Source organism: Buteo buteo, chromosome 7 (assembly GCF_964188355.1).
Source record: "Buteo buteo chromosome 7, bButBut1.hap1.1, whole genome shotgun sequence".
NCBI classification, from domain to species: Eukaryota; Metazoa; Chordata; class Aves; order Accipitriformes; family Accipitridae; genus Buteo; species Buteo buteo.
In genome coordinates, this window is record NC_134177.1 from 38,054,660 (window position 1) to 38,081,504 (window position 26,845).

Below are 26,845 nucleotides of genomic sequence, written 5' to 3' on the forward strand. Positions count from 1 at the left end.
CAAACGCCAGTAATTATAACATCTCAGGGAAACAATCTAATTACAGGCTCCCAACAGAGCAGTATAGTCAGAAGCATTATTATTCTTTAGCATGAGATTAGTTATTAAAAAAATAGGATTTCAGTGAGGAACTGCCAGAAGGTTCATCATCTTCATTATGGCCATGTTGTAGAAACTTGGTATTTTACATGACCTTCATTTACCCATATATAAAATAATAACTAAGCCACCAATTTTCCTATCATGCAACTAACAGGCTTTTTGTGCACTAGGTTTTCAGAGAAGCCAAGAGTCACTATGATCAAGCTAAACTCATTCTTCTTGGCTTCAGGTCTGATGGTCCCATTAACTAGATGGCCAGACAACATCCAGAGTAGTCTGAACAGACTAAGTTCTAATCCTCCCAGGTAGGTATCTCGTCACCAGCCCTTCAGAACACAAAAGGTAGTGATGAGCAACTTGTCTTCAATCCCATGAGTACCTTAGGATAGCCCAGAACAGACATCAGCTGATGGCACTGATCTTCTGACATCTGGAGTTACCCGCTCTCCAAGCAGGTCTTACAGCATAGGCAAAAGCAACCCAAAAGCCCAGGATTCCTGAGCTTTCTCCAGCCTACAGGCACCTAAAGAGCTGGTCTATGGCTGTATCGCTTGGATTTGCTGTTTCTGGAGAAGAAAAATCTTCTTGTTCTAGTCAGACTCCCCAGTTAAACACCAAGTTCCAAGAAACTCGCTAACAGCAAAGCAAGGGTACATATCTCAGGTACAAAGTTGAGAACAGAGTTACACAAGATAAACAGACCCAACAAAATGTAGACTGAGTATTTTCTACTCCAACCATGCTGTTACCTGGTGATGCCGATCAAGACGACACAGGAACTCTTTGAATGTCTATTAGGCATCTAAGCAACTCACCTGGAAGCCAGTGACGGGGAAAGCTCTTTCCTCCTTGGTCCAGGAGAATCCCCCTTTGCTGCTCTGTGCAACGCAAACCTCGCTTGCTAGATGGGACTGCAACAGCAGCTCCTCCCTCCCTCCCTCTCGCTGGGACCAGGCTCCAAGACACAACAAGCAGTAAGCAGGATCTCTTCCACTTGGGCTTTCCAACTTTTACAACCCTATTGTGTTCATTAGCAGGCTCATTCTTTTTGGCTTAAATGGCCTTCCTGTAGGTTTCAGGGCTGAACAACAACTTATAAATCAAAGTCATACACAGCATCCGCTAAATGCACATCTTATCCAACTCTAAATCTCTGTTTTCCTTTTAGCTTTCATATAGCCCACGCATTACACAATAACCACAGCAGACCTAGTGCTTGGGGCCCTTTTTGCAAACTTGTTGCATCAGTTTTAGGGATCCACGGTGACAGGGTACCCCATGCTGACAGGGCACCCCATGCTGACAGGGCACCGATACTTCAGAAGCCAAACAAATTCCTATCAGCCAAGAGCCGGAGAGGTTAAAGGTTTTAACTGAAGCTTCAGCCTGTTCACATGGCTCTTGTTACCATGCCAATGAAAGCCATGTGTCCAAAATCCATGGAAGTGCAAGGACTTCTGCAAACAGCGGATGGACTCTTCCAGCTCTTGGAAACATCTGCTGCGGGAAGGTGTGAAGAGACAGCTTCGTGCAGTACAGGAGCGAAAAACACCCCTTCAAGTAAGCTCTGAAAGCTGAAGCAGCAGAAACAGAGCACTTGCTCTGCAGCATCAGCAGGAATAACCTTCTTTGTTGGATCCCCAGTGAGATGCTCAGCCTCGTGATATGTTTAAGTGCCATCCACATCCAACAAAACCACGCATCCCCTTGCTCCCGCCACGTCTTTCGACCTCCCACAGTACTTCAGTTGCTCATTTCTTAATACCAGGCAATTGAAACAAAGGGGAAAGGAAACTTGTTTCTAAAGGGGAGGGGGGAGAGGAAGAGAAAAATAGTTTAGCATGAGAAGTGGTGCATAATGAGTGTTGCCCATGTATTTCCTATTCCCTGCAGAACCTTTTTGTAATCTTACTGCTCCCGAGACACATGCCAGGCACCCCAACTGCCAAAGGAATCAGAAATGCAACAGCCTGTTGTGTTGCCATGGGAATAAGGAGACAGGCAGTTAATTGATAAAATGGAGGCATGTTAGATTTAAAAGGAAGGGGGGGCAGGGGGTGGGGGAGAGATGTACCAGTGTTATCTCATGCCAGAAAGGGAGGGAGAAGTGAGAAAACACATGATATTTACAAAAGAGCTTTAAAATGCCCCTAGGAGAGATCTTTTTCCTTCTCTATTTTAATTTTCAGAGGTTGTTACCCTCAGATTCCACCACATCACAAGCCTGACATGCAGCACAGAATTGCCTGTCCACTCCCGGGCTGCATTCCCTCTCCATGGCAATCAATAAGCTTCTCATCCACTAGCCAGCAAGAAAAGCTCTACCAGCCCAACAGAAGTATCACTGTCACAAAAGCTGAAGACACTACATCCCCATCTCGCTGGCCCATGCTATAGATGTCACTAACCTGTGAGAGGGCAGCATGCCTTGCAGCTCATGAGCATCTCTCGATGTGCAGCCTTGCAACCAAAATTACTAGTCAGAAAACTTTGGTACCAGCTCTGCTCCCACCAAGCCTGGGCAGGGCTTCAGGACAGTCCCATGACCATGGGACCATAAAGCCCAGTGGAAGCCAAGATAGATTTTGTCAGCTGGAAAATTCCACTGCTGGCCACAGGGGTGCCAGCTAAAAGGAATAATGTATGTTTTTACTGCCACAAGGATTAGGTAAGAGCCTAAGAGGCATTAGAGCAGCCTGGCTCAATGCTCAGGTGATGATGTGGGGATGTGGTCTCAGCTGGGACGTCAGACACTGCCCCCGTTCAAGCTGCAGCCTGTACTCGGGGCACCAAACATCTGTGGTGGATGATACCTTCCCATTCAACAGACCACCAGCCTCTACTACAAGCCGGAGGTGTAGAATAGCAGTGCGTTGTCTTTACAACCAAGTACCTATCAGCTCCTGGCTCTGTGTTTTTTACCCATTGCTTTTACATCGCAACTACTGTAAGCCTCTCTGGGTCTGCAATGCCATTTCATCTCCAAGCATAACACTACAGAAATTCACTAACCAATGGAGAGCAGAGCTGATTAGAGCTTCCCCTACAGAGAAGGGAACGAAGAAGGACAGTCCAGAGCACCCGTTGTCAAAGACTCAAGCCTTCGTCCCTATCGACTACAGTAGCTGGTCTACCAGGCAAGAGCCAAGGAGGCACAGCCTGCTGCAGCTCCAGGAGCTGCCACCTGCGCAGGCAGGGAGACGGGGCTTCACTTGGCAGCCTCAGCAGCAGCAGCCACGCAGGCTGACAGGGTCTCCCACGGGAGAAGGGTTGGCTGCCTGCTGCCTTCGCAGCGCTCAGCGATGGTGAGGCCTCACCACATGTAATTTCTAGGTTCCCACACAGGGATTGGAGCTTCTCAAAGCGGCTTGGATTACATAAACATGACGTTGTTGGCAATCAAGTGAGAGCCAGCCCACTCCGCCATTCCCAAATTCAAATTATCGAGCACAACAACGAAGCAGCTGTTTTCTGCAAGATTTATCACAGCCCTTTCAAACTGCAGGGTAAGGCAGAAATAGAGGGAAGAGGTGACTGCGAAAGAAAGCAATGCTTTTCAGGCAATAGCCAAATGCCTGGCAGCACACTGTGGGAGGAAGCAGCCCGAGGGATTTATGGCTGACTTGGAAACAACAACTGAAAGCTCTGCAAGTTCAAAGCTGAAAAGTTGGGGCTGTAATCTGGCACATAGACGAGCTCTGCATCTGGCACCCTGGAAATCTATTGCCCCTGCTGTCCCCCTGGAATAACACCCATGGCATAGCTATTAAGATCTGATACAACTTCAGCATCACTGGCTCTAGCTCCTTTGAAGAGAGGAGACATACCTAGAAAGAAACCTGCGATGAGGAGGAAGGAAAAGAGGGCAATAAAAAAGTGAACGAGAATTATGAATGAGCAAGCAAAATCGAATGAGAACCACTGCAAAGTTGCTTTGTACCGAATGCAAGGAGATGCCCATTGAGGCAGATATTTGTCTTCACAAGGGCAGCTGGGAAGGGCACTGAACCTCAGACATACTGAACAAAGGCTTTCTTATAAAGGTCTCATTCAAGAGGCTGACTGGTACGAAATCTGCTCTGCCACAGGCAAGACGTGCATTCTTGGTGCCCGCTGGAGACAGGAGGGATAGAGGACCCTGGGGTTTACCCGCTATGCTATAGTGGATCCAGTGTAATTCTTAAAAAAAAAAAAAGAACAGCAAAGATATGCATTTGCCATGTGTGAGGATTTGAAGTTTTTCAAATAAACAATGGTATTCAACAAAACATGCAGAGCAGATAGGTTTCAGCAGCACAGGACACTAGGGAGGCAAGTGACTAGTAGAAAATGCACAAGGTTTCTTTCACCGAGGGATAATTAACTTGCAGCATATGGATGGATCTATTAATGTCAAGATTACAGTCTTAATTTTTACATAATTATTATTTTTAAAACCATAAGTATATTCTTTCAACATTCATGTTTCAATACACTATTCAACATTTTCCGGTCTGAAAACAGGGTCCATCTATCACACCTCCGGCGCAGCACCCTGATTTCCCAGAAAATAATGAAAACAAAAATACCACAATTTTAAGGGTGTTTTAGGCCTGACAAAAAGAACGGAGCACGCATGCTTTCCTCCCCAGCTTGTGCCACCCCCTGCCTCTAAAAATAAGTCACAGACACATTTGAAAAACTAAGTTGATGCTAAAGTAACCCCTGGTGTATTTAAAGTAACCCTTGGTGTATTATGGAATAATACAGGCTTCATTCTTCCATAAATAAATAATAAAATCACTTCAACTAGAGAATATTCCACTTGGAAGCATTATTCACTTTATTCACCATAGCTTAATCTAACTAGAGGATATAGTTTTCTGTTTAAACAAGCCCTTAGCTGTAAAGATTCAATAAGTCCTGTCCCCCCAGCCCCATATCCAAACTGTTACCTTGCCCAGCCCATTGCAACTACTAAAAGACTTAAGGACAGAAAGGAGCATTAGAAAGCAGCCTGGGGTAGCCCAGTATGGTGGTAACCCATGAGACAGCCCCGAGAGCGAGAACACCAACTGGGGGAGATACACTTACAGGGATGGCTCCTACCCCGCACGGTGAGCTTCCTTCCAGCAGCCCAAGCGATGCACTGCGTAACACAACCTCCCCTCGAATCACCAGTACGCCCTCACATGCATCTCCAGCTCTCCGGTTGCATAGCTGAAGTCACACCATATGTTCAGCTTCTTTATAAATCTAGCACAAAGCTAACTTCTTAGAGTCTTTTCTTTTCAAAGAAGCATGGAAAAGCTTGGGAACGAGCTCAGTCTAAACCCGCCATGTCTGCAAACCCCAGCACATACATACGTGCACAGTTGTCCGCGGTTTCTTAGGCTGTGGGAATTTGTAAGGCACAAGCGCGGTTTCAGGGCTGCTATTACGGAAGTGAAGACAGCTGCTCTCAGTGAGCTGATCCGATGACAAAAAGAAAGAAAAGGAGGCAGACACAGGTCTTTAATGAGACATTTATAAACGATTTCCCAGGCAAAGCACTGGCACTAGCACAGAGAGAGGAGCAGTCTCAGGACACCTTCTGAACTGGAGAAATTTATCTTGAGTACCAAACATTGTAAAGAGCAGCCAAGCAAAGCATAGTGCTTTCTCTCCACCAGAAAAGCAATCAATTCACAGCCTTTTTAAGTGTAGGATTTTTGCTCAGGCATCATTCCCACATAAAATGCACTCAGATGGACTCTGGTGCCATTCCTAACCAGCTACAGCACTAACTGAAAGAGATGAGCAGCCAAGCAGTACATTGCTCAAGCAGGTGGACACAGAAAGGCCATTGACTTATTCACTCAGAAATTATGGAAGTAGCTCACTACCAATAAAATGTAGAAGATACCAAAAAATGGCCTGGCTTGGTCCATTCAAGAGAGTAATTATTACTTTATGATCAGACTGGAGCCAGACCAGGGGATCAGCAGCTCCAAGAACAACAGTCTGTACAGGGAATGTGATGCAGGAAAAGTTGCTGTGTGTGCATAACTCGGAGTATTTACTCACAGGACACAACCTGTGTAGCCATGCACAAGCAGACTGGCCGTACCTCTAGCAACCCGGGGAAAGGAAGGTTAGATGACCAGGAGGGAGCCTAGTTTGACTCTGACTTTGGCATAGACTGCCTTTGGGCATAGTACTTACTCCAGCTATGTAACAAGCATCATAACTCTCTCTTACATCCTTACAGCGCTCAGATGATCTGGTTACTCTGTTCAAGTCAGGTCAGCTCTACTGTAGCACAGCATTTTGCCTGGCATGACAGCTGATGAGCCATGCTGCTCATAGCCATGCTCCTGCTGCACTATCAGCTCAGGACCAGCAGCACTTCAGAGGCCTACACACCCCCAGCTCAAGCTTAAAGCATCCTTTAATTCAAGCCAGGGGCGTATTTCAGCAGCTGGAAGTTACAAGCTCAGGCGAGTGATCTGATGGCACCTGGGAGGTCTTTCTCATGTGAAGGGCTAGACATGTAGCAATCGACCACATCAGTAAGATCTTCCCTACTCTTTCTCTCTTCACTGATACCAACTTCTTATTTCCACCTGCTGACCCTCAGAAACATTTCCTAGGTACAAGCACAAGCTTTTCTCTGAGTTTTGGATATTACTTTGCTCTGCTTCCCTCTGGCAGGAGTTGGGCTAATCTTCATAGCAATTGCTCTTTGCAAGAGCTCACAGCCTGCAGCCGTGAAAGGTACTTTCTCATGCCCTGTCTGCAGCTAGTCTTGAGGGGAAAAGTACAAAGATTTAACACCTGACATGTAATAACAAGGGAGGATGCTTGGTTAGCTCCTTATCAGCATGCTAGGAGAGGCTTATTTTCAGTGTAACCAGTTACCGTGGAAGACAGCAGAGAGTTAAGCCACTGTTAATTGAACCACTGGGATGGTATCAGCAGAAAGGCATGCACCATGCTTGCTGTCTTGTATGTAGGTTTTTTCCCTTCTCAGTAGAAACACAACAGCAATACACTTATATCATCCCTTTGAATCATCCATCCAACTTGCCTGAAAGAGGGACACTTTAGGGGCCATCTGCAGCATCCCCAGGATCCCAGGGGAACTGTAGGAGAGGTAAAGACCAACATCTCTTAATTGCCAAAAGAAACTTGTGCCCAACCCTAGGGCTGCACTGTGCTGAAACGCAGCTTTGATTCATTACTTCATCGGCCATTTATTTTTGCAGCCATACATCCATGTGCAGATTGTGCAGACTATACATCTCCCATGAAAGTCACACAATAGACTGATTGTACACAGATCCACGCTATGCAGAATGCACAGTTTGTTGGGCTGTTTTTGTTTTGCCTAATCTAATAAAAAGGATATTTAAGAGCAGATTAACACTGAGTCATCTACTTTATTCCAAATATCTGGCTTAAACAGCTAAGTATCCAATTCAAAAGGCGATGAGCTGTACACGAACAGGCACTGTTTGCAGAAAATCCAAATCACTTATTTGCAGTGGCTGTCTAATTTTATTTTTTTTTTTGAGAAAAAACCATGACCATGATCCAGATCTGACCCTAAAAGATATCTGAGCTATGATATGAACATAGAAACTCACAGCAGGTATCTCAAACCCAACAGCTATGTCTCAGCGATCACCAGCAATGATACATTACACCCTTCCAGGAGTGATGGTGGGTGAAGTGAGAAGCGGTGGTGGTAGTGAAATCCATAATGTGAAGTGAGAGATCATGGACAAAGCTGTGGGAGCTGACTAGTTGAGCTGTACAAAAATCTCAGCACGTGGTCCCACCAGCCACCCTGACTACTCTTGAGCACACAGTATATTCCCAAGCCCAGCACATCTTACTGGTTTGAAAGACTCGGATGTGAACTATCCCTCTCTCTTATGCCACTTCTTCGAAAGTTTATCAGACAATCAGTTTTGTGCTTTTATCCTCCAAACACACCTGGCCAGGACAACAGTCAATCAAGTGAAGATGATGTCCCCAAGACCTTTTTAGGGGTCAGAATTTTCTCAATATCATACCATCCTTATCTGGAATTTGTTGTTCAAAGTCTGCATCAAGCCCTTCAATTTCTGGCAGGTTTTTTTGAGCAAATACCTCCAAATATAATATTCTGCAATAAGCAATTCTGTGACATAAACAATACATAAGGCTCCTGTCATCTTCAGGGATGTGAATCCTAAAAAACTGTACAGGTTTAAGTCTGAAACAAGACAAGCACGCCCCAAGGGCGGGACTGAGACACCCTATATGCTCAATAAGTGTGTGCCCTCAGCCAAATTAAAAATGCCCTAATGCTTACAGACACAGGACTTTAGTCAATGAAAAGGACTAGGGGAAGCAGTGTCAGAGAGGGAAACTGCTGCTCCTGGTGCCAGGACCGGGAGGGCAAAAGGCCAGAAAAACTTGCTGGCCAGGATAACTATTCCGCTTTCACCTCTGACTCACAGGATGACATGCAGCAAGACCTAGTTCTCTTAAATTGTCTGGTGTGTAAAACACGGATAATACTGACCTACCTCACAGCCCCAGGCTTCACAGGTGGTGGTGAAGCATTTGGAGTGTCTAAACAGAGAGGTTTCCTATGTGCATAGCAGGTTTATAATTACAGAAAGTGAGAATGACTTACAGCTTGCGCTTGGTAGGAATTCATAAAGCAGCTTGGGAACACTCTTGTAGCAGCAGTTAACTCCTGCATAACACTGCCCTGCAAATTAGAGCACTAGTACACTAGATCACACAAATTAATTCCTGAATTTTCAGTGCATGTTCAGTTTTTAAGAGGTACTCGTGGCAAAGTTCATCACTGCCTTCCTCTGCAACATTTAAAATCTCCAAGCACAAATATTTTCTTTCCCACAAAGAATTCTGTAGGGAAGACCATGCGAGTAAAGCGCTCTGCTGCACCCTCCGGGCCATCCATGACCCGGACACAGCACACAGGACACACATTTACTGTGCTGGAAACAGCATTGCTGAAACAGTCACATTTTGTAGCAGACACCATCAACTGTGTTCTAAATGGAGTTGCTGAAGTCTCAGCCCAATTTTGACAACTCTTATTATTTTATAGTAAGCATTGTGATACATACCATTTATCTTACAGACCTCACTACCACATAAAAAACAATTTCTCTCTTTTAAGGGGATATTACTTTCTAGCATCTTTATAAAAAAAAAGTAAATATCCTACTGAACCCAAAATAAATAGAGAAAAATATCTGTATTCTAAATATTTTAAGGCTTTTGTGGAGATCAATTCACCTATTTAACTGCTTGCAAGGAGGATGCTCACATGCAGGGTCAGTGTGCAATGGTCAGATCCAACCAATAGCCACTACTATGTAGCAACAGTCTGATATCACTGTAATCCTATGGATTCTCATCCCAAATCCATCTATGCCAAAGGGAATCTCTCCTTTGATTTCAATGAATATTGGCTCAGGCTGCTAATGATTAATCTGCTTTCGCAGGATCAGATCAATTGTTTGAGGCAGAACACGTGGGAGCAGATTCTGCCCCAAAGCTGCACCCTTACTCTGATGGGTGTAACCGCAAGCATTCTGATATTACTGCAGACTTACACCAGCCCAGCTGAATAGGATTTGGTTCATTATAGTCAAACCACCATAAGCTGAACATCTGTGGGAAGCAGATTTTCTTTCCCTGCTGTTCTGCGAGGAGCTACAGACAGAGCGAGCAGGAGGGCGTCTGACCTCCATATGCCTTCAGTGTGTGCTCGCATCTCATTCTACAATGAGTGCACTGAATATTAAGGATTAACTATATCAAATCCTTCTAAGAGCATCTAATGATTAAGACAATTAAAATCAGACTCCCAGTTGTCTCTAGATGTCACCTGTAAAGCTGATTAAATCAAGATTGATTCAATACCCTTTTATATTGCTTAGAATGCATCAAACCACTTCTCCTTGGGAGATGAATGCTGCCAAAGGTCCTTTCCCTCTTCAAGAGGGGAACCACCACCTCCAACACCCCTGCCTAGAAACCTCAATACAAAATGTATTTCAAACTGCAGGATGGCAGACGGAGTGGCTCATGAAAGGGACGTGTGAGCTGAATACAAGCCCTATGCAAATAGTCAAACGGTTGGTCCACAACCACGCCAGAAAACATTTGGCTTCTGGATACGCAGTGGGGATTAGAAGCAAATCTGCAGGGTCTCACGAGAACATCAGCATCCACAAGCAAGTGGATTTGTACAGTAATGTGACCTACATGCAGGGCACTTCAGTCACCCCACAGCAGCGATGAACAAACACGCTCAATCTCTAACAATCACTCAGCATAGCTGCTCCAGTGGTTGTCACAGCTCCTACGCCTCAGCTGCACTGACCGTCAGCCACCATGGTTCCGCTCCCAGCCTCACTTCTTCACTTGAGCTGTACATCAATCCTAAATCAGCAAACCAGCAACTCTCATTTGCAGTTTTTTCCTGTACAGCCCTTGAAAACATACTCTTGTTTTCTTCCAGATATCTGATAACTTCTTGAATAGATGACTGTCTGTGTGTATGTGGATACTGTAGCTCTTACCACTAATTGATAGATAATCTGCTGATACTGTAGTAGTCAGAGGCATTTGATTAACACACACTCGTTGGCACCTTGTCCTCCCAATTCCCCTAGGAACAGAACATGCTGTGTACACAGACCCATTAAGATAAAGCAAGACCTAATCAAACTTCACAGACACCGATGACGCATTTCCAGCAACAATCACTAATCTGACTCAAGGAATATCCATTCACACTTGCAGCATGGATTTAATTGAGGACAGCGCTCAGATGGCAGCTGACAATACCTATCACTCCGTGAGGGCTGAAGCAAAACAGCAAAAACAAACGTTTACTAGAAATAATAGCAGCCTCTGGCCCCACAACGTGGGGTCTTTTCTCTCAATTCACCAATGCACAACACCCCAAGTTAATATTAATCAAGAGCCACAAAGCCTTTGAATAGACAAGAATTAGCTCCCTATGTCTGTGCCAGTCAATCAGCTGCTCAGGACACTACAATCCCATTTCTTTTGTTTCAGACAAAACAGTAGTTTAGTGTCTTTCATATTTATTTGGGAATGAGAATTAATAGATTGATACAAAACCAGGCAGCCTCAACACTTTCTTGCAGCTTTTTTATAAAGCCTGTGTTAAGACACTGCCAAACCATCAATGATTACCTGAGAGTAACCTGCCCAAGCTCTCTCTTATTACCAAGGCATGAATTCCTCATCAAGGACACCCTCCCTCCCTCTGTTTTACTGCAAAATAATCCTGGAGGCAACAGAAATTACTTCTTCTTGCTATACATCCAGCCAATTTACTCCAACAAAATCCTGAGAAAATTGAGGGGTGAACAACTGATTTCCAAGTTAATTTACCAAGATGTTGCTGTTAACCCTGTTGCAGATAAATAAAAAGGAACAAAGATTTCCCACTGAGGAAGGTAAGAGCAAGGCACTAATCCTACAGAGGAGCAAAGGCGGTGGTGAGATTTAGACCCCTCCAGCAGAATTCATACAGGTATAGCTCATTAATGATGGGGCCTAGGTGTACAAAGAGACTTATCCATATAGAATTGCTGAGTCTCTGAAACTAGAAGCAGTTCTCAGAAGATAACTGCATTTCTAGAAAACAAATCAGAAAATAAATTTAACTTCCTCCCAGGAGACTCAAACCCAAATTCAACCCTGATAAAAACATTATGCCACACAATTTTCAAAGGAAACCTCCTTTAATTGTGAAGAGGGACCTGGGATGTAACCCATGGAGTCCAGTCTGTCCAACCCTCTGTTGGCCTCTTCTTATTCTCCTATGCTAGAAGTGATTGATCACATTCAGGCTGGAGTGACAGCTCTGATCACGCATGCCCCCAACACAAACTCAGTGACTGCACCCAGCAAACCCCGTCCCAGCTGCTGCCTGAACAACATGAAGCTCACCCCCTCAGCACAGCAGTAACTATCCCCCAGGATGTAACCAGCCTCAGCCGATTAGCAATCAGAAACCAAGCACAACTACCTACCCCAATAACTACCACAGCTCAGGCTTATAAAACCCTCATTACAACATACTTAGTTTAATTACCCTGTGGAGTCAGTCATCTAGTGCTCTTTAATGGCCCTGTGAGCACTCCAGTCTACTTTGCTTTTATTTTTAGTGAACAAAAGTGTCATACAGTGTTTGCAAAGGCAGACATTATGCCAGCAAATATTAATAGTTCTGTGCCCTTATTTTTCATCAAAAATAATGTACATACACTTATATGAAAATGAGAAGGCATTCCCAGGCTCCTGGCAATGCTGTATAGCTTAGTTATCAAAGTATAGTTTTTGGCAATAAAACTGGGCACCTGCTGAAAAACAGTTTTGATACTCATAGCCATGCCTAAATATGATATTCAGGTCAGATATTTGCACCTGCCCATTCAGAAAGACAGGATCCATCTGTAAAATTCAAGATCTAGGCTGGATTCAGACTGGATGCATTTAAGTCTCAGAAAATATAACAGGTTTGGGCTTTTTTGCCTCCAGCGCTTAAGTCCCAGTGTTGCCCAGCTCCATCTGCAAATACGAATTTTCCTTTTTTTCCTTCCCCTTTTGCCAGAATTCTTTAATTAGAGAAGAGATTTAAGAACCATAAAAAGCACTGTAAATGAACGCCAGAGCCAGCTGACAGCAAAATGCAGTATGAAAGGCAAGACTTTCTCCTCTAACCAAGTTACTCTAATGCTGCTCTGAGCAGACAAAAACCACTCTGAAATGTGAACATTTCCCTTCCCAGCGGCTTTCACCTGTTCCACCAGCTGGGAGGGCTGTGTGGACCCATTCATCATAGCTTCCATTCTCTCCATCTTGCAACTCCAGGCAAAAGCAGGCTTTTCCAGGAGGAGGGTGGGAGAGAAACCAAGACATATGAGCTTTGCAAGTAACAAAAAATCCAAACATTATATTGAGCCCTTTACCAGTGACCCACACCTTTTGCACAGAAACCTCTCTTGCACATGGGGTTGAGAGCAGCAACTTTCTTTACTTGAAGCATGGGAAATAAGCCAACGCATTTGTGGGAAATCCTCTCCTGAGACAGCTAGATATGAATATTCAGTCTGGTTTTAAGGAAAATAGTTACCACAAAGCAGCAGAACTTATTTTTTCCATTGTTGCAGCTTTATGGGAGAGAAGGGAGGGGGATAGTCATCATGGTCACCACTCATCAAAGCTAATGTTTTCCAAGAATTCACCAGTCCCCCACTGACTTTCAGTGGAAGTGACCATTTCAGCTCTCAAAAAAAACCAACCCCAAAACCAAAAACCAACAAACAAAAACACCAAACCCCACCCACAAGAAGCCAATGCACCTAACCCAGAATATAATCACAAAAAGCCCTTATACCTCATGGGTCTTTGAAAGCACCAGCTCAGGTAGGTGACACAATAACTCTGTACTCTAGGAAAGTTCAAAGAGGACACTCCAAGAGCTGGTAGGAAACAGGGGCTCTGAATAAGTTTTCAGGGAAAATAACTCTGATATTCTGAGCCAGCCTGACACACATGCTATGACTACATCATACTTGGTCTCTATAGAAACCTACAGCCATCAATTGTGAAATTATATATACAGGCACACACAGCATCTTACATCTGCATCGAGCCTCTATCCTGTTACATAAGATGTGAGCTGTCAAGATTACATGGAAATGTTTAACAGGGTACAACTCCACTGCCTGGGAAAGGAAGAGAGATGAGAGATGGATGAGAGACACTTGACTTTCTACAAAAGAATATGAACAGAGCGCTGGGGAAAAGAGAAAGTAAGAATCAAAGCACCTTTGTGTATTCCAGACTAAGGATAAAGGAAAGTACATCTGCTTACACTTTTGCAGACAAGACTGATCAGCTTATGGGTAAGTATGAGGAAGAATGTGTGAAGCTTTTCAAAATTCATTTGTATCTAATGGCTCTCTGACAACTCTCAGGTACAACTGGAGAATGAGAACCTTCTTTTGACACCCAGTCTGGAAGATAAAACCTCAATGTGGGGTCTTTCTGAGTCAGCCCCAGGCTACCAGAGCCAAGAGACAGCTCAGAGCCAACAGACTATACATTGTTGCAGTTTAATTCTGTGCTTCATTAGATTATGGTTTTCTTCTGCAACTATATTTCAAGCTTTTGAGATTTCTGTCTTCCCCCAAAGCAGCAAATTCATAGAGATCAATGTTTCAGCTCTGTATTTTGTAATCCAAACCACACTGCTTTTCTTCCATCAAGCTGCAGGGCTCAGGTGGTTCACCAAATGCCTAAGAAAATGGAGAAATCTCTTTTGGCATTTCTGGCAAGAGACAGGTAAGTGTGGAGGCAACACATGAGTTCAGAAAAATCCAGTGCACTCAGATCCCCCTGGAGTCAGGCAAACCCTGACAGTCTCCCAGGAAAGACTCTCATTGCACAGACACGGTTCACAGAGCTCATGGAAACATTCAAAGACAGCACAGAGCAGAGCTCATGGTTTCTGCAGGGCTTCTCTAATGCCTCGCATGCAGCCTCCTTCATGCGAGTTTTTAAGACCTGATGTAAAGCTTGGTATCTTTAGAGGAACTTTCCATCCCAGCAGACACCTGATACATCACATGAAAGCACTTTCCTGGACAGTGACAGAAGAGGAAAGAAAAGCAGAAAAAGCCCTTTTCAGTATTGACATTAAATAGACAAAAGAAAATTGTTTTCAGCCTCTTCATCTCTCCCATTGTCCCTCTGTACATTACAAAGGCTCCAACGCCATGACACTGGGGAAAGCACTCAGTGCTGACTGCACACTACCAGATCTAACAGCCCTCAGGCTGGCATATAGTTACCTCCTCTTGATAAAGTTGGGTTATCAGTACTGCTGTGAATTAACAGCAGTCATGCACTTAGAGGCCAGAGATTGAGTGATGCAGGTTAGCAAGACAGAAGGGTGAGGATGGGGCAAAGCTCCATCACCCTCCAGTGGCCCAGACCTGATTAATCCCAGGAAAGGTAATGAAATCCAATCTCCATGGCCATCTACCACCAGATCCTCTGGCAGCAGGCATCCTCAAAGTTTACGTCAGTGCCTGCTGCGGTTAGGATTTTAATGATGTGGACACTTGGCTCTGAAATAGAATTAAACCACTTTGACAGTAAAAAGAATATTTTCTCTTGGAGTTTTTCCTTGCCAAAGGCTGAATCTCACGCTTGTCTGTGCTGTGGCTGGGCCCCACAGCCAGTACAGATGCTGCCACTCTCAGAAAGGGGCACATAGGCAAGTCAACAGGATTTTGGGATGCATGCTTTGCTCACCACTTCAGATTATCAATGGAAAGGAGAGGAGCAGGAGGCAGCGAGGGGCTGGCCAGGCCTTTGCAGGAAGAAGAGCAAGTACAGGCCACACATAGAGACAGCAGTAGCTCTTGTGCAGGATACGGAGCAAGACGATGATGCTAGGAATGATGTCAAAGATGATGCTACAAGCCCTATCGCAGCTATCCACCTAGCACACACTGGGTAAACAGCCCCGTTGTGCTCTGTTCTCACCTTCCAGGTAGGAACAGCTCAGTGCTGTCATTGCTCCAGCAGCTTTGCAACTCCCGAAAGCCCCCTGCACCATCCTGAGAGGCAGAGGAGCAGCAGCGCAGCTCATAGCACAGTGATTGCACGGTACCAACCCACCATCCCAAGACTTCTCCCCATCTCCATACACACATTTTTCCAGGAACAAAACTCATTTTAGAATTTCTCAGGCAAAGGTAAAACTCAGTTAGGTGCAGATTCTGCCCACACTCAGCTGGCTTTGCTGCACATCTATCACAGTGACAGATGGCTATAGCTCAACAAGGCGCAAAGAAGCTCCAGCAAACAAGTGCTGCATTCAGCTGAAAGGCTGCATCGGACCCCCGTGCTTACTATCAGTGCTGACTAACTCTTTCATACTGCAACACACGCACCGACTGTGTTTGCCGAGACGCCTCCGTGCAAAGCCTCCAAGGGGAAGACAGTCCTCGGATCTTCTCCCTCATTTTGGGTTTTGATTTTTTTTTTTTAAGTGATAAAAATCAACTGAAAATAACTCTACATTGCACTGCAATTATAAATCCAGCATGAAGCACCTTGAGAGATTCACAGCTGGTAGCTAAACAGTCACTTCATTGGAGTCCTTCAAGTTCATTTCTCTGTGCTAGGAGAAACTAGGGGGAAATACAGAAACAGGTCTGGGGGATAACTTCAAAATAAACAGCCTGACCTATAAAACTTATACTAAGAATTTCCTTTGTCAATTTGTGCTTCCCTCTAGCAAACAAATATAAAGGAGGCTTCAGTATCTTTGATTTGGATACTTTGATTAAGTCTTTCTAATATCAAACCCCACTCAAACACAGAAAAGTGCAATTCAAATGTTTATCTGAACATCTAGGGCCAAGTCCTCAGCCAAAGAAGAGCAGTGTTGCTCCATTCCCTACAATGCTGTACTACACCAAAGGATTTGGATCTCAGCCCATGATCTCATGCAGTGATGGGCCCCTCAAACAAGACCTTGCACATGTGCAAAAAGCCAAGTTAAAACTATGGCTTTTACAATACTGTTCAAGGAAAGAATTTACAGAGTGGGGAGATGATACATACACCATCAATCACTGAAAGAAGAGAAAGCTCAGCTGAAGAAATCCATGAGCAAAGCAGAGCCCCTGATGTGTAACAATGGAGCAGAGCCAGGGTCTCTCAGCAGCAAGCAGGGTCTTTGCATGGAAGTCCTGTGCAGAGGTTGTGCCTGAAGCACCCTCTCAGTGGAGGGTGTTCATGGGACAATGACACATGCCCCAGTACAAGAGAAACTTCAGAGAGATGGGGTTTTTTGTTTGTTTTGTTTAAATAACTGACACTTCTGCATTACTCTGACAAGAGATAGCATTGTCTGGTGACCCTCATTTTTGCAGTATCATTATCACAGGCTAATTTGTCATAGCATGCTAAAGCAAATTTTGTCCAATATAATCCCCTATACTAAAAATGTTGTCTGACAGGTACAAGGCTTTCCTGCTTCTGCCAAACACTACTTTTTTTTGGACCGAAACATACAGAAAGGTAGCCAGGCACATGGGCAGTGGCCTGAATTATTATGGGACAAGAGGCTGACAGACCTCAACAAGCAACATTCTCAAATGAAAGTGTAATATACTGAACATACAAGTGATTGATAGGATATAGATCATCCTGATGCTTTTCCCCAGAACCAAGAGGGAAGCCTTTTTTAACAAAGTGAAACAAAAAAACATTACATAAACTTGCACCTTGAATATTTGCTAAATTATATCTGTCATGGTTTAACCCCAGCCAGCAATAAAATATCTAATAAAAAAAAAAAAAAAAAACAACCACCCAGCAGTCAAAGCAGCCAGAAAAATGAGTCCTAAGCAAAACACATCTCAAATGTTTTTGAAGTGTTAATTATACTGCATAATGGCAGTCTGTATAGCTTATGTATACACTGGCTATAGACCAACAGACAGTAAAGCGTGTATACATATGTCTAGGTAAATCGTTATTCAAATCTCAGTGCTTCAAATGATTCTGTTCAAACAAAGGCGCTAATTTGAGGTAATCAGCAGAGAACAAATCACCTTAAGTGCCTGGTTCCTACTCTTGCATTATCACAGGCCAGAAGCAATGGCTATAGGACAGTGTTTAAGAAGGTCATGGGTGAGGTTCCTATCTGCCTAATTATTACTAGCTCTTCAAATGTCAGTGTCTGTACAGGTATGCATATGCAAACAAGCAAGACAGGAGGCAGCACCTCTCTCCGTCAGCCCTAAACATGAAAGGATCCATCTGTCTCCCACCCACTCCACAACCTGCCTAGTTTATGCGTTAATTGGGAGAGAGAGGCCATTTACTCACCCCATTACACTTATATTGATTGTGAGCATGCATCAAAACACGTACAGACGGGGAATTTTAGGTCTTACTGAACACTGGCACCACAAGGCCTTTGCCTTTAAGCCAGGTAATCACCTGGGTCAGCTCATGCCCCTGCCAAATCAAGTCCTTACCTTCTTTTGAACCAGTGGTGACGGCAGCTGCGGTGGTCCCTGATGCCCGTCCCACCGGGCTGGAGTGCTTCCCAGCCCTGCCAGGGATTTTAAGTCCACTTGGCTTCAGCATGTTTGCTGTCTCATGTATCTCGGGCTTATATTGCAAATGTCTCAAAGAGCTGTCCTGGTATCACCATTCAGGCTTCTCGATGATGGACCTCTTCTTCCATTGTCACAGACCTGGGAGAACAGAGCACAAAGAAATCAGACAGAGAGCACCGAACAGGCTGCCAGAAAGCAGTGCCCAGCTCCCTCCTCACAGCCCTAGGAGAGTCAGGATCTTTCATTTCTTCTCCTGTAAAACAAGGCTGATCATTTCCTTCATCTCCCATCTTAATGTTCTTTCCCTCAATCTCACAGTCTCACTTTAACCCTGGAGTCCTGGACCAAAGCTGAAACCTCCTAGAACCAGCAAACAAGAATTTAAATTCAGTTTGGGATTTGAGCAACTGAAATTGTTGACTGGTTTTAAGTTCTAAAGTCTCAGTTCATGCATCAGCCAAGACCTGGTTCTGCTGTCAGAGCCCTTACCAAAGGCACACTATCAACCCTCAGCACTAGACCTTTGGTGCATGGCCCCCATTCTCACCAGACTTCAGGGCAGCATCTCCAAATTGACAGGAGGAGGTAGGAAGAGGCCAGTGTCTGAGATGGGGCTTGCGGCTCCTTTCCTTAAGGACAAATCCAAAACCTTGTTACAGAAAAAGGGCATCTGACCCCATAGATTTGCAGTAAGACTGAAAAAAAAACCCCAACAAACCAACCCCAAACTTTTCTGAAACCTAAGCATGACTGTACCAACTACTCATTAGTGAAGTCACATAATCCTTCCCCATGCCATTCCCTTCCCAGCAGGCAAACAGAATAAACCCTCCAAATTCCTTGCAAGGATGTTGCATTAACAAGCACACAACTCCTCAAGCAAAAAGTTTTATGACAATAAAAGAAAAATAAAGGAAATGACTAAGTTGCTTAAAAAAAATAATGCAAAAACATTCCTAATGGATAAAGAAAAACAATCAAAAAATTGAGACTATCAGCTAAAAGGAAGCTAAGGCAGGCTGACTGAGCAGGCTGGGATGCAGAGGGAAGAAGGTGGTGACAGAGCAAACCAGGGACAACGCCAACATAACGGCAAAGGGAATTGCAAGGAGAGCAAACCAAGGACCAGCCAGAAGCCAGGGGACAGCCAGGACCAGCGAGAAGCCAGGGGACAGCCAGACCTCCTTCCTGAGCCAAGGAAGGAGGTAGCCTGCTGCAGGCAGCACTCCGGAGAATTAATGTAGCAAAGATTTACAGATGCTGCGAGGGGGGAATTGCAATAGCGGGGACGGGAAGTGATTAAGGCATGAGTAAGGATTTCAACACAGGCTGGGTCAGAGCGAAGGGAGGGCTGGCAGGGCTCCAGGGAAAGCTGCAAGCAGACACAGGAGGAAAAACCGCAAGGAGAATTCCAAAACTGTATTCCTGAGGGCTCACAAATATCTGAGACACCAAAGAGTGTTTCAGCAGTAAGAGTCAGTCATCCCACACCGGCTTAGAGAGACAAAGAAAGGAGGGATCAGCAGAGACAGCCTGGGGAGGGACCCTGAGTGAAAACCCAAGGGATCAAGCCCTGTCTCTTCCCCACGTCCCCCACAAAGGATGTTCAACACCTGGGGTGGCTTCAGATACCTGCAGACAGCACCAACTGGGACTATTTAGCTTACACAGAAGTCAGGGCTATTTATGAGAAGTGGGATGCTCAGATCACATCACCAGCAGCGGGAACAATGGACAAGAGCAAGCAGTTCTTGTTAAGCAAGAGAGAAAACAGCCTTCCTGCGACAGCGCCAGCGAGGACCAGATGCTGTCACAGAGCTGGACAGGAGGCTGCGGTTTCCAGCTCTGTTTAGCATAAAACAAGGAGACAAGTAACAGAATCTGGAAGTGAGAAACATTGATCAGCCTGGTTCCTCCTATCTGTCAAGCCATCAGACATCTCCCTTCCACCCACTCCATCTCATATGACATATTTTGCCCCAGGCTAGCTTTGATTTTACAGAGCAACTGGATTTCTAGCACTTCTGCTGGCAGGTGATGTGCTCTACCAAGAGATCTCACCCCATCTCTATTACCTTCAACCTGAAGGTTTGCTCTCTTTACAATATACCCTTACTCCTAGATTTACACATCTCATCGCCCAGTCTTACCATATGGTTACAAGGTTTGATGCTGTACTTGAGATTAAACAAGCTGGGGATGCTATTTCTTCCAGATAAAACATGATAGCTGGTTGAGTCCACAATCAGGAATGTAGATGGGGGAAGGATAAAAGAATTTAAGCAGGAAAGAGTGCCAGAAGAATAAAAATATTTTACAGTTTTTCAGGCCTCTGTTAGAGGGATTCTCTGGATCCCCAACTTTGCAGTGAGAACCACATAAGCTTTAGGGAGACAGTGAATTTAGTCCGTTCCTCTATTTTGCTGCTCATCTATGAGGAGACAGAGAACTTCAGTTCATTCTCCCTCCACTACTCATTATCCCTGAAGATAGCTGGCCACACAAGTCACAGGATATTGTGATATTCTGCTTCTTCCCAGGATGACTGGATTTTATTTTTATGCAGGGGGAGAGAAATAAGAGGAAGTGCATTCCCACTGCATGAAGATTTCTGCCAGAAACCTTTATGCAAACACATTTGCTTTCAACATACTAATGCTGAAAAACAAATGAACTCCACAGGCTGCTAATTAAGCCACCCTCCGAACAGATAGCTTCTTTTACCCTGAAATACAATCACCACAATTAGTTCACAGCCACACTCACTGGGGTCTCCATGCCACATACCACATTCCAAAAACTTCCGAAACATCACCCTGCATCACAGCCAGACACCCCTTGCCCAGCTATGCTCACTGCATGTCGGTTCACAGGGAAGTCGATGGGGGCTAACTCACATATCTGAAGTGTCATTCTCGTCTCCATGAGCTGCAGACTGACCAAAGCCAGGAAACAGGGGTGACTGCCTTCGCGTGTACCCACACACTCATTATCACACAGGGAAATGAGGATGAACTTGAGTAAATTTTACTGTAAATGCAGCTTGTTAGAAATACATAGATAAAAATAGGTGCCTGGGACATTTTTAAAGAAGCCTATGCCTGCTGCTAGGGACAGATATTCCTTCTCTGTCACTAGTTTCTCCCCTACTTCTACATAAAAATATATGAGCAGATTTTTAGGAAGCTCTGAAAGCCAAGCATGGAGCTCTTCCGAATTACACTATTAAGTCATCTTCACCACCCAGAGCAACGCTGCTCTAAGCCATCCAAGTCCCACATTAGCTCCCAAGTGATGCAGCTTTTGTGCTGCAGAAATATCCTCAGCCTGGGACATAGGCCAGCATCTCCACAGGGCACTGCCCTTCTCCATTAGAGATAACAACTTGCCCTGATAACAAATTGTACCCTCAGCATCCCAACAGGCTCTATTAACAGAAACCTTCTGAAAAGTCTGTTTCCAGCAGTAAATGCTGAACACAGGCAAATATGATGCTGTACGTGGCATAAGAAACACATGAGCCATTTTCTCTTTCCTACTCCCTATATTACCTGCCCAAGCTGTAAGCTTTGCCTTCCTGTATAACTTTATGGAAATGCGATTATTTTCCAGACACACCGTAAAAAAAACACCCTATCTGCCCCTGTGGATACTCCAGGGCCACCAGCTCTGCTTATTTTGTTTTTCTTCCTTTTCCAAGATGACACAGATTACAAGGATTTTCTAGATCTCTGCTAGATTCTTCCTGCAGTTTTTTCATACTGGGATGAATGGTTCTGTCTGTTCCCACAATCAAGGAAAGCATCCCAGGAATGCACAATATGAAAGCCTGCTGCAAATGACCAAAATATTCTGTTCTCCATTCTTCCATCAGAAAAGGGGACAGCTGGATCTGAGTCACGTAGGCTTAGATTCAAAAAGAGGAACAGTTCTAAACTAAGTACAGATGTACATCCAAAAAATACCTTTCACCAGGAGCAACATATCTGGATGTGCAAGTATCCACAATGTTGGCCAGGCATCAGAACAGCACACATTAAAAACAGAGAAACAATTGGAGGTGCTTAGACTTCAGTTATTTCTCAAATGTGGTAGAGGAACAACACAAAACAAGGGTTGGTAGCAAAAGCCCTTGTCAGTCTTGGCAACACAGCTTATCTGTAAGTTTCTCTGCTTCATCCATCCCTCCTACCCTCAACAAGGCACATTAGTACTTGCTTGCCACATGAAATACCATCCCATTCAAGATGGACATAAGCAACAAAGCAGACTCCCAGATTCGGCACACTCCCCAGAAGAAAGCCCTCACGGGCATTTGCCAATCTAAGGCTCGGTTCACCTCGACATAGTGAGTGAAACAACTGCAAGACACTGGAACAGGTTTCCAGACACCAGATTGAGTTGGCCTGAATCCCATCCTGTGCCTGGTGCTTCCTTCTGGATGGATCTAGATGTAAGAAGAGTTTACCCAACATGAAACCCTAGGCAAGGTACAGGGATTTTGTTCTGAATGCAGACCCAAGTGGAATTTAGACCAGCTGTATCTGAACGCTGCTGTAACAGCTAGGTATATACAATATTTTGTGGGGAAACATCTCCTTATTTCTTAAAATTAAATATATAGCTAAAAAAGCGAGTACCAAAATTTAGGTTTCTAATTTTTTTAATTTGGAAATCCACACATAAGAAATTAAATTTGAAGTTTGCAGTCAGTTGTGTGCACACCTTTTCAGGGCAAGGGGCCCATAAAAAAGGTAAAGAACAGTATCTAGTTATCAGACTGAAGGAAATCAAGGTTATCATGTTGTACGGAAGGTTAATGATAAACAAAGACAATGCAGAGCAGCAGTAAACCACTTTTTTTTTTTTAAACAAATTTGACTCATGCAAATAATCCTTGACTTCAAAGACAAGTATTTGGATAGTTTGCACAATAAAGTCTGTTTTTCCCTACTCCCATCTAAGATAATCTTTTGAGAAGCAATTGTTTGTGCCATTATTTAAAACACTATGCCAGCTTCCCTCATGTTCATACTAAGGATGAGGAACACCAGGGCTTGGGATGCAGCCCTACGGTAGCACATCTGCAAGCAGAGTTTCAGCCATTTTCAGAGCTTCGTAAGATGCGATGGTGTGCCTGAATCTGCACAAAGACTCTTGCATTAGTAATAAAGACACAGCCTGGAAAGACCAGGAATTCTGTCTGCAGCTGCTCTGACAATGTAATAACAGTGACTCCACATGGAGTAATAGAAAGTGCATTTTACGCCTGCAAGGTAAAGCCCCATCCTCTACAGGAAAGGGAAACAATCCCACGTGCTGCCACGCAATGTGTAGCTGGGGATGGTCCAACAGCACCTTGGTTTTGACACATCCTTTGCATGCACATTCAGGAGAGTTAAACATAAAAGCAGGAACTTAATTTTCTACTCAAGTTCTGGGTTTGTATTTCAGAAAGAGTACAGGGCCTCGAAGAGGTCTCTGGGTTTGGTCCCCTACCCTCTGACATTCAAGAACCTCTGGGACTCCAGGCAAGATTGAACCTACCTTAGCACAGCCCAAGAACAACCCCTGCTCCCCACAAGACCTACAACTGCCTGCTGCAGCAATTCATTCTTGCACGTGTCGCACTCCCCATGCAAAATCTCCCACAGAAAACAGCATTACTGCTTGCAGAAGACTTCAGCATCAGGCACTGTAAATGTTGAAAATAATACCTGAAGCCCAACATCTCCCTGAAAACAAACTGCTAGTGAAGAACTTCATCCACTGAACGCTGGAGGAGCTATTCACTCACTCCCACAATAAGCATACAGAATAAAGGCAAAAAGTGTTCAGTGTCTGGTATTCATTTATTAGGCCTTATACAAAACCTTTACTGGCCTAAAGATACTGATTTTTTTTTAAGTTATGTAAAATTATTTCATTTCTTATTTCTGAGCATTTGGTTGCATCCACTTCATATTTCCAACCTTTTCTGCACCTTTCCGATGCCCAGGAAAATGAGATCTTCAGGCAATAAAGCTCCATATGTTACCGCCCAACTGACCGCATGCCAGAGGCAAGGACAGGTAAAGATTTAGTGTCCCAGGCTCATGACCCCACACCAGCCATACTGCAAAGACAGGCTAGGGATTTTATGAACAGAATTTTGCCTTGAAATCAAATGCGAAGGCCGTATTCAAACCACTCAGTCTTCTGCGAAAGGGACAGGAAATGAATCCGATCAACATAGAGACATGATCTGATAAAGCCAAACTGCAGCTTTGCTAATAGAGACAGAGATTATGCTGGCAAGAAAGGGCAATTTTATCTTTTAATTCCTTAAGATGTTCCATCCAATCCAAGGTAATCATACCATCGCCTTCTCACTTCTCCGATTAGTTACTCTTTCCAACAAGCAATCAGAAACCCATTTCTGAAGCACAAGGCATACTAGGACTAAATCCTTTCACTTAATTAAAGTATAGGGGAAATAAGAGGTGCTCATTCTTAATTAAGGTCAGACTCCTCTCCCAAGAAAACCTTTCCTTCTCCCATAGAGGGAATGGAGGAGATGAAGTACTACAGGAATGAAAGAAAGGAGCGTATTGCCTTCAATTACACACAGCGAAAACCAGGGGATCCCAGTAACCTCTGTCAGCCATAAGGCTTTTTCTCCCTTGCAGTTGAAGAATTCACACAGGTTCTTCAGCCATAAAGCTCTGTTGTTACTATGTAGAGGCCCTTACATGTCTGAAAGGTTAATCCCTAAAAAAGCCTGTGTTTAGTCTTCTCACTCAAATTTTGTAATAATTAGCACGGAATGCAAAGGCCTAGAGGCCTTTTATTTAAAAACTTAGATTTTTTTTTTTTTTTTTTAAGCTAATGCTAACCACTATGATAGACTAATCACCTTGTGATTTAGTTATAAACAATGCTTACTAAAGGAAGAATGTGCAAAAACATCCTATTGCACTCTAACTAAAAACCACAATGCAAAACCTGAGGCAAAGTGGGGGAGAAAAAGAAAACAAAGGACATTCAAGGAAGTCATCATATACAAACTGGGGAGTAATTATGGGCTTGCTGATGAGCTCACACTCCCCATGCTGGCAAAACGCCTACTGAAGACTGACAGAGTAGATAGCAACAATTCTGCACTAATTGCAGAGCAAAACTAGCTCTAATTTGTGGGAAACATTCTGGGGATGGTCTTCGATCTACATGAGTTTCTGCTCCCTGGAGTTAAGCCCTGGGGCAGGGGACCATGTCCCTACAGAAATATATAGGGGCAGGACACCAAAATTGCACAGCTCACATGGGAAGGGAACAGAATATGCAGAGATTTCAGAACTGCTGTCCTCCGGGTAATTCAGACTTGATCCAATGGCTACTCAGTTCCATGGAAGGTTTCTCTACAATTCAAGGGGCTTTGATAAAATCCAAGTTTCCTATTCACAGAAAGCGTTATTTGTCATAAGCACTATCTGGAAAAGAAACATGAGGAGGGCAGGCAGAGTACAGGAAAGACAATGATACATGATAAACATATTCCATTATAATGGCTTGATATTTTACTACTGGAGAAACAAATTCTCCAATTAAATATGAGCTATACAATAACTCAGCCACGCTACGCACCCTGTGCGGAGCTGCAGAAGGATCTGAAGTTTTGGAATTTCCTGGCTTTTGACTGCTTGATTTAGTGTAGCATTAAAGTTCACCCTGGCACTTAATCTGTTATTCACTGGAGCTCAGGCTAACACATAGATCTTGATTTGTGCACTTCTGTAATCTAACCTCTGCCCTGGACTTTGATTATGAAACAAAACCAGGACCCAGGTCCCTCCTGCCCTGATTTCTTCCCACTTTTGTTTTTTACAACCTGCACCTGCAATGAAGGCTTCTTCACAGGCCAGCCTTGGTTTGTAGACTGTAACTGAAAGGCTGGAGCAACAAAGAGCTGCAAATAGGAAACAACTGCTCTTGCAAGTTTCTTCTCTCCCTCTTCGCACATTTAAGTTTTTTGAAACTAGGAATTTTGTTTTCATTTGCAGTGCAGTGTTATGGCAGCCTGTCTGACTGTAATTCAGCTGTACCAGTTTAAACTTGCAGGTGATTTGGTTAAAAGCAAAGAAAACAAGAATGGAATGCAACATGTTTCTGGTGTAATAGAAAATACCTTGGGACACATTGGGCTTGCCACTGAAGCCCCACTAATGCTGCCCAGTATCTACACACACCCTCAAGTGCACTAGGAAAAGACACCATGTTAATGCAATCACACATTTAATGCAATCTGGTATGCAGTGGAGATCTGGTCATTATAGCAGGAACAAGAGCAAACCCTTGCTCCAGGCCATTGGTACCGTAGGTGTAACATCTAGTACAGAAACCCACTCCAAAGAACCCTGATGCAAACAATGTCACATGAAGGGAAAATTGATCCTGCCTCTTCACAAGCTGCTGAAACTTCAGGCAGGGATGCAGGATAGGAAGGGCCTACCCTGCACCTAATGTAACCCCTTTCATTTAGTTACAAAACCACCTTGCAAGATTTTTCATTCCTACACTTCAGC

At 44.1% G+C, this 26,845-nt stretch overlaps 1 protein-coding gene across 2 annotated transcripts in view; it reads right to left on the reverse strand.

Annotated features, from left to right (window-relative positions):
• CLIP2 (CAP-Gly domain containing linker protein 2) overlaps nt 1–26,845 on the reverse strand; it is an 82,375-nt gene that overhangs the window by 47,674 nt on the left and 7,856 nt on the right. The window contains exons 2-3 of one of the 2 annotated variants that reach the window (XM_075032460.1): nt 18,832–18,913; nt 18,201–18,422 (exon numbers count right to left, since the gene is read on the reverse strand). In XM_075032460.1, coding sequence (XP_074888561.1) covers nt 18,201–18,312 — 112 coding nt within the window. In that variant the 5' untranslated portion in view covers nt 18,313–18,422; nt 18,832–18,913. The remainder of the gene's footprint in view (nt 1–18,200; nt 18,423–18,831; nt 18,914–26,845) is intronic. The other variant, XM_075032461.1, reaches the window with a different exon arrangement.